Below are 8,732 nucleotides of genomic sequence, written 5' to 3' on the forward strand. Positions count from 1 at the left end.
TAAATACTGACTTTTTTCATGTAGCACACAAATACATGATAGCTTATTTGTACACTGAAATTTAAAGTTGATATTTGTGTGCTACATGAAAAAAGTCAGTATTTAACTTATGTGCAAAACAGAAAACTAGTTTGCACCCCTTGCATTGTAACATGGTTTTGTCCAGGAGACTGAAATAAGAAGTTTCTCAAGTCAAGATCCTTAATGATTCAGGCCCATAGTGAATAAGTGTTCTCTCCAAAATGGTCTTTGGTTTAGCAACAGGTGTACTGTCACTCATTTACCATCAGTGACACAATGGTTAGTATTGCTGCCTCACAGCACTGGGATCATGAGTAATTCCGACCAGGTCACTATCTATAAGGAGTTTGTTCTCCCCCAGGTACTCCAGTTTCCTACCACAGTCTAAACCAGGCCTGTCCAACCTGCGGCCCTCCAGATGTTTGTGAAACTACAAGTCCCAGCATGCCCTTCCAGCTATCAACTGGTTGTCTACTGGCAAAGCATGCTGGGGCTTGTAGTTTCACAACACCTGGCGGGCCGCAGGTTGGACAGGCCTGGTCTATTCAATTAAGACAGCAGATCGCAGTTACACGTGTATGTGCACATAAATATGTCAATAAGGTACCGCAACCCTATGGGGGCGAAGGGAAATCCGTGATGTTGCAGTAGCGAGAAGTGTACAGCCACGAGGAACCATGATCTGCTGTCTTAATTTCATACCCCTACATTAGTGTGTATGGTACAGAATTTAGATTGTAAGCTCCAATAGGGCAGGGACTGATATGAGTGACTACATATTCCTTGTACAGCACTAAAATGATTGGAGCTAAACTAGAATACATTTACCATTACAAATACTTTGAAAAGGCAAAGAATAACAACTATTTAAAGACCATATAAAGCATTTCAATTTATTGAAAGTATTCACTAAAGTGCAGGCTTTTGTGCATGAAACATGGGCACAAAGAGGAAGAATTTTGAAATGCAAAGTAACATACTGAATACAGTAAAACCTCTGCAGCAGGTAGACGTCCAAGGCCGGCCAGTATGCTAGAATTGTTACAGTTCGTTAACACTACAATTAGTGTAAATTATCCTGACATTCCACAAGGAATCAAATGACACGAGCAGAAGAAGGTCCACTCAGATTTGCATGTCGCAAACACGTCTTTGGACTGGTATAAAACAGTATGCTTGATGTAGGACTTCAGTCACAATGACACGGTCTTCCTACAAAGCATCAGATCCTAAACTGGACAGACTTTTGGCCACGTAGAGGATGGAAGACTAAAAGCGCGAGTCCGTATTTGTATCCGAAACGTCCCTTATAACTTTGCCGTCACTGGACCGCTGCTTGAGGACCTTCAGGGATCAAAGATGCAAAAAATGTTTTGAAAAAAACCCAGACTGTGGACACAAATGGTTGTGCTTGAAGAGAGGCTGCTTCTGTGTCATCGGCGACTTCTCCAACGTCATCATTTTCCTGCGGAAAAGAAACAAGTTTTAGTAACCATGTAACAGTGATTTGTGAGAGTCTAGATGTTAAAGTCTGTTTATGTATAGTTACAGGAGTAGACCCTCTTAGTCAATTAATGAGTAGACTCGACCACCATACACAAGCATATCAACCCCCCTCCTCTCCTATAGACCTCACTGGGTTTAGACGACCACAGAAGGCTGCACCAGGAAGCACTGGTAGATTCTCAGTAGGTAAAACCATGAGACAGAGCTAGGGCTTAAGACTACACTCTAAAGTCAGCTACAGCAGCAACAGGCAAACTACTGGTTCTGCCCACCAGATGGCAGTCTGTTCACTGGACATGTGACCTTGCCAGTTCTTGTGCTTGGATTATGACAAAATGCGGTGCTAACCTATGAAGTGGCTGCCTAAACTGATTCATTTATTAACCCATCAGGATGAAGCAAGCCATTTTGGGGATCTGTAATCCAAAGCAACACGAGATGCTGAAAATCAGATTTTAAAATAATGCAGCTCCACACAGACCTGCCAAAATGCTCGACAGTAAACCAGAAAATGTTCATACATTTTACAGCATAACAAACGCAAGGGCTTTTGCCATCCTCTAAATACGAGTACAGTGGCAACCAGTCTAACAGACAACCAGAAACATTTAAACGTATGTTTTACAGCCAATTAAACACAATAGTTAAGTTATATGGACAACACAAGCAGACATAGCACCTGGGTGCTGGCTGTTAAAAATGTCAAACCCAAAATATGTGACTCTTAAAAGTCACGATTACTTTTATGGTAAATACCACCCCTAACTTACAAATCCCCTTAAGTCTTTAATTACGCCCCACGATGAAAGAAATGTACATTTGCACTCGCTGGCATATTGAAAATACATACTGAATATACACAGACAAGAAATCAGCAGCAGACGTCTCAGAAACTCACCTGCAAGTTATTGTTTTGATCCTGTTGATTTGGGACAAGCTGTGGAGCAGGAGCTGCAGCTTCCTGAGGTCGTCTATGTCTAAATGGAAACCATCCTGCGGTGTGCCTGCAATAAACAGAGGAATGGCTTAGCACCACCAAAGGCTAACTATGCAACTATTACATATGGCTAGGAAGTTAGTCATCCAAGCACCTAAAGGCTGTTTTGCCTTTAAAGATTCTGCCACTGATTTAACTATAGAACATTGTCAGATACATCACAACATCTTATAGTTTGACATGGGAAAGCTGCAGGGGTCAGAGCCTCATTAGCAATGCTGGCAGATGTGGTTGGAAGGTGACATCTCTGCCTGCATTGTCTGTGGTCATATTCAGACTGCATCCAAAGGCAGCAATGATCCAAGTGCTCAGTATGAACGGCTGGACCTTGCCTGCGAGACAAACAGGACAGGGGTCCTGTCAGCTCTCAGGCCAAGCAGAGGGATCTGCAAGGCCAGCTGAAACAAGGAGCAATATCCCAAAAAGCCAACAGAAACGTAGTAAGTTTATCAGCCTGGAGACAGATTATTTGATTGTATTTTAGATTATAAACTGAACTGCCTGGCCGAGTGAGCAGGATACTCACAGATACATCAGGATCATGGCGCCCAGGACCATCATGAATCGGCTCAGGCTGGAGTAGAAGTATAAGATGCTCAGGAAGATTGAAAACCGTGCCGCAGTGTAGACCCAGTCCAACCAGTCTCTGTTTACATCATCCTCTTCCTCCACTACCCCCCCTTGAGCGTTCATGCGCAGGTTCTGGTTGGCTACGGGATTTATTGGGGCTTGAACTTCTGGGATGGGAGCCTGGTTGGCAGCAGGGAAGGGATGAGGCAGTGGGTCTGGAGCAGCAGGTGGTACAACTGGTATCTCCTGTCTTCGCTGGGATGGGGAAGTGGTAGCAGCAGCTGCGGCATAGCTAGGAGGAAGAAGCAACAAAGGAAAGATATCAAAATTCAAACAATTATAGGTAACCAAGCAAAATATTGAAACAACTACTTTGACAAGAGCTTTGATGAGGCAAACTAACAATTTGTAAATATATCTATCCATGACCAACTTACTATTGCATATAGTACTGCCTGGCATACATCTGTTGTAGCCACATGATCTGCTGAGGGCTGTACACAGAGAATGGAGAGAAAGCAGGTGTCGCTCCTGGAGACCTATTAAAAGAAAAGAAAGTATTTATATAATAGTAAAAATTAAGTGCTGACATGGGTAAATAGAAACCCACGTCATTAGCCTTTGTTTTAGTACCTGGGTGAGTCGATTTGTGCTGCAGGAACGTTCTGTGAGAAATTCCGCTGTCTAATGCCATCTGCCTGAAGAGTTGCATTGTCAGGTGTACTCGATGTGCCAACTGGCTGCGGCTTGTTTTCTTGACCCTAGGAAGATATTAATGTATGTTAATACAATTACAGAAGCTGCCCATTCATTATAGATGACTATAATGGGCACCTGACATCGCTCATTTTCATTGGTACATGTATTAGGACAATGAAATCTCACCACTTGCATCCAGTACATAACACCCCTGCAGCTGCTATTGACAGTAACAGGGGAAGCTTGTAAAGGGCAGGGAGCATTCAGTGTTGGGAGTGGAATATGATTAGTTGTTTGTAGCTCACAACCGCTGCCACTGAACTCCCGCCTATCAAACCCTACATGAGAGGGCTGTCAAAGGCAACTACTAACTTAGTATTGGCATTGGTTTGTGATCAACTGTTTTTTCAAACCTGTCTCAGGACCCCAAAAAATAGAATATGCTAGTTTATTATACACAAATTGATCTATACCATCAAGTAACAGTTTTCAAACACTGATGCACAGAACTGATGCTGTTAGTGGTCCTTAAGAACTGGAGTTGAAACACTACATTATATCATCCTCAATGCACAGGACGGTAGAGGCTGGCAGCATCCAAATTCAGTCAACAATTACTGCTCTGCCCACTTTTGCATTATTTCTTTCAATCACCACACTTGGTTAGACAACTACAGGTACCCTTCTCCAACTACCATGCTTTATTTTGGCAATCACATTGATTTTGATTGTAAACCAAGTCATTCTGGTTGCAGAGGTGAGAGTGAAAGTATTGTCTTTGCACCCTTTAAAGCAGTTGGACACTCTTGGACAACCTTAAACTAATCTCATCCCAATATATATCTATTTTAACCACAGACTGATTTCTCTAACAGGCAATAGAAATTTAATATCTATACAGTTGAAGTAATTCCTGCACAGCCTACAGATAATACAAACAGCAGCGTGATGTTCCTCATTGCATGAAGAAATATACCACAGTAATTTGACCATTTCTGTCATGAAATGTATTTTGTACTTAACCATAAATGTACCTGATTCTGCAGAGCACTCTTCATCGAGCAAACAAGGTGCATCACATGTCTGGTCTCCTGTAAAGCAAAAACAATACTTCTATTTAGGAACACACTGCCACCACAAAGCTATTGCTTATTTAATGATTAACAAAATCCCATGCTCCGTCAGCAGATATTTACCTTGGACAGGACCTCAGTAAGCTTCAGGTGGTCAGGGAGCAGCTTCCCTGAATAGATCAGCCTTTGGTCTTGTTCCATCTGCAGAACAGTGAGGACACAATTAGTAACGTACCATTCTACTGACAGAACAGCTTTCCAACTTTGGAATGTGCCTAAGTATGTGCAGACCATGCAAAATGAACACAAGGTGTTTAAAGAAGTTTGTATAGGCCGCATGCACCGATGCTTGCCAACTATTCTGCAGCTGAAATATTTGATCAATGCACCTTAGCCATGGGTGAGCCAAAACTACACATTAAATGATAAGTCAAATGATTGTTTCAGATTTATATATGGGGACATGTTTCTTAATTATACTACATCCCTCTTTACATATATAGTTAGACAAGTCTTTACTGCATTCATAAGTATAAGATATTCACATGACTCCTGTACACCCGCTTATTTTCTAGTTATGTGGAAATTCTAGTTCTGAGCAGGCTGTAGCTGTTTACCATAGCTACTGCAATAAACACCCTTAACTCCCTGGTGTAAGCAGCCAATAATCTAGAGACTCTAAAGCTGCATTTACTCCACTCTAAAACAGAACTTTCTCCAGCAGCTTTAGATGAAGCCACTGACATGTTTAGAGCATTCCACAGATGTAAGCTTGAAGATCCATTAAGCACAAGTCTTGCATCATCCTAAATAAAGCAGCCAGAACATTAACCCCTTCCTACTAGATTTCATAACAGATATTTGGATAATATACATTTAATTTTAAAGGCATACAATGAAGACTTAACATTGTCAAGTTCTGTATAATAAATTGACTTTTTGCATGTGTAAGAGCTAGAATGAACAGGAAGTGGGCTTACACTTAACATTCTGTAAACAGGTTAGATCACAGAAAAAAAAACTAAAACTGTCAAACTTCTTTCAGGCAACTTTGTACACAAGGGTTCTAATAACAGACCAATCAGTGTATGTGGTAGGAAGCCTTGCACCACACACCTCTTATCAACAAACTGCTACTTAGCCAAGCTGCAGTTTAACCTACAAAGCTGTCAAAAGTCAAAACACAGGTGGCTCTAACACAAAAGTCCAGACACTGTCCCCAACAGCTGGGTGGGACAGCTGTTCCCAACAAAAAGTGTCCTGCTCAGCTATGACATTGGTAGACTAACCATACACTTAAAACTCTTTAAGGACAAGCCCATTACAAATAAAAAGCACAGTACACAAAATGACATTACTAAGACTGAACATTAAAAGCGGCCTACAAACTTTTAGGAATCAGACAAAGCAATTGTGTCAGTTTCTGTAACAAACTAGGAGCTGAGATTGCAAGTGCTGTGCTCATACCTGCCTTTACATTGCTGTACACTATGAACAGACTTCTGTAGGGAATCCAGACAGGATTGTACTCAGAGGATCTAAACTTGCACTAAACAGTAATTTATGGCCATAATAGGCAAGGCTTTCCCCAACCTCTGTTTCCAGGGGAAAAAAAGCATACAAGTTGCACAGTGGCTTAGTGGTTAGCACTTCTGTCTCATAGCACTGAGGTCATGCGTTCAATTCCCGACCATGGCCTTATCTGTGTGGAGTTTGTATGTTCTCCCTGTGTTTGCGTGGGTTTCCTCTGGGTGCTCCGGTTTCCTCCCACACTCCAAAAACATACTGGTAGGTTAATGGGCTGCTATCAAAATTGACCCTAGTCTCTCCCTCTCTGTGTCTGTGTGTGTGTGTTATGGAATTTAGACTAAGCTCCAGTGCGGCAGGAACTGATGTGAATGAGTTCTCTGTGCAGCGCTGCAGAATCAGTGGCGCTATATAAATAAATGATGATGATACAGGTAAATCCCTGTTTGTACATAGCTAATTAACCAAGGGTGGGCCCGGGTAATTAGTGGTAAGATAAATACATGAACTTAGTATCAGTGATAAGAGAAGATAAGAGAGTGTTGCAGTTTCTGGTGTGACAGGATGGTAAATACACAAACCACTCAGTATACCAGCTGACAGGCGTAGGCTGTCGGTGATTTGACAGCTGGAGAACAACAAGTCCCAGCAAGCATAGCTTAAGGTGCTGGTGGTTATACTAGGTGGCAGGGGATGCTGAGACTTGTAGTTCTCCGCCCGGGACACACAAGCTGCCCACCTCTGCTTCACCCTGAAGACTAGTAAACATTATGATGCAATGAGCTGCCCCTCCCTTGTTGCTGGAGCTCCGCCATCCACCCCTCCCCCCCTGCCCTTACCGGGTGTCCGGGCAGTTCCCGTCTCAACTGGGCCTTCAGCTCCCGAACGGAGAAGCTCCGCGGAGCCTTTATCTCCCTCTCATCCTGCTTCAAGCTAGGGCTACGTATTAACAATGTCACTTCTCCGTCCGCCATGATGTCGGAGTCCGGGGACACGTCACTTCCGCTGTCCACGCAGCGCTCTCTGCTCGCACTACACGCGCGGGGCTCGCTCTGCGCCTTTTATAGCCGTGCTCTTGTTACCAAAACACCGTGTGGCCGACGAGGATTGGCTAGGGGTAGGTATCGTGCCTTCACGTGTACCAATCAGCGCCGCTGGATTTGACAAGGGGCGGGGTGGAGCTGATGCAATCAAGCGAACGGGACAGCAGCACAGGGAAAGCACCGGACCTACTGCGCGATGCAGAAGGCGGCCGGCTCGTACTGCGCATGTGCAGTGGCCGAGATTAGTTGTGTACTGGGCTTGGTGGGCTTAGCAGTTTACATTGTAGTGAATGTGGAACAGGATAGAATAGTGTTAGGGAGTATATAGGAAAGGAGGCAGGGGAAATATTAATGCTACAACATGCTAGTAAATTCACTGACACAAAAACAGCTTTGCATTGTCAGTAATACAAAAAAACATCAGTAAACACCATACCTATATAGATTGCCGAGGAATGTAATAGTCATTGTGGTCAGAGATGGGGTGTAATGGCAAGATAGATAGGGGAATTATAGAGTTTATAGTGCAATTCTAGTTAACTGACAATAAATAGTGTTGTGGTATTGCTGAATTCTTAAAATAACTATAAAGCCCCGAACCTCATTAAAGACTTATCTTTCTTTCCATATAGCTTACAGTAAAATAAAAAAAATACACGTTTCTTTTGTGTAAATAGCATAGAAAATTGATTTTAGTAACACATAACTGGTGATCTGTCTCCCTTGTAATCTTTACATTTTAATCTGCGTTGTTCTCTCCTTTATCTTTCATTCTGTCCCTGCATCTGCTCCCCCTGTCTCTTATATGCTACCCTACATCTGCTCCCCCTGTCTCTTATATGCTACCCTACATCTGCTCCCCCTGTCTCTTATATGCTACCCTACATCTGCTCCCCATGTCTCATATGCTACCCTACATCTGCTCCCCCTGTCTCTTATATGCTACCATACATCTCCTCCCCCTGTCTCTTATATGCTACCCTACATCTTCTCCCCCTGTCTCTTATATGCTACCCTACATCTGCTCCCCATGTCTCTTATATGCTACCCTACATCTGCTCCCCCTGTCTCTTATATGCTACCATACATCTGCTCCCCCTGTCTCTTATATGCTACCATACATCTGCTCCCCCTGTCTCTTATATGCTACCCTACATCTGCTCCCCATGTCTCTTATATGCTACCCTACATCTCCTCCCCCTGTCTCTTATATGCTACCCTACATCTTCTCCCCCTGTCTCTTATATGCTACCCTACATCTGCTCCCCATGTCTCTTATATGCTACCATACATCTG

The 8,732-nt window shown here is 43.1% G+C and overlaps 1 protein-coding gene across 1 annotated transcript; it reads right to left on the minus strand.

Moving 5' to 3' along the window:
• Positions 1-887: 887 nt before the first annotated feature.
• Positions 888-7,442, minus strand: HERPUD1 (homocysteine inducible ER protein with ubiquitin like domain 1). Its single transcript, XM_075188972.1, has 8 exons — positions 7,233-7,442; positions 4,990-5,067; positions 4,828-4,884; positions 3,728-3,855; positions 3,532-3,633; positions 3,051-3,386; positions 2,426-2,531; positions 888-1,486 (listed from the first exon to the last, which is right to left on the minus strand). Exons 1-8 carry the CDS (start codon positions 7,365-7,367, stop codon positions 1,343-1,345), a joined length of 1,086 nt encoding a protein of 361 aa, XP_075045073.1. The 5' UTR covers positions 7,368-7,442; the 3' UTR covers positions 888-1,342.
• Positions 7,443-8,732: the final 1,290 nt, after the last annotated feature.

This window comes from Mixophyes fleayi, chromosome 10, assembly GCF_038048845.1.
Source record: "Mixophyes fleayi isolate aMixFle1 chromosome 10, aMixFle1.hap1, whole genome shotgun sequence".
Classification (NCBI taxonomy): Eukaryota; Metazoa; Chordata; class Amphibia; order Anura; family Limnodynastidae; genus Mixophyes; species Mixophyes fleayi.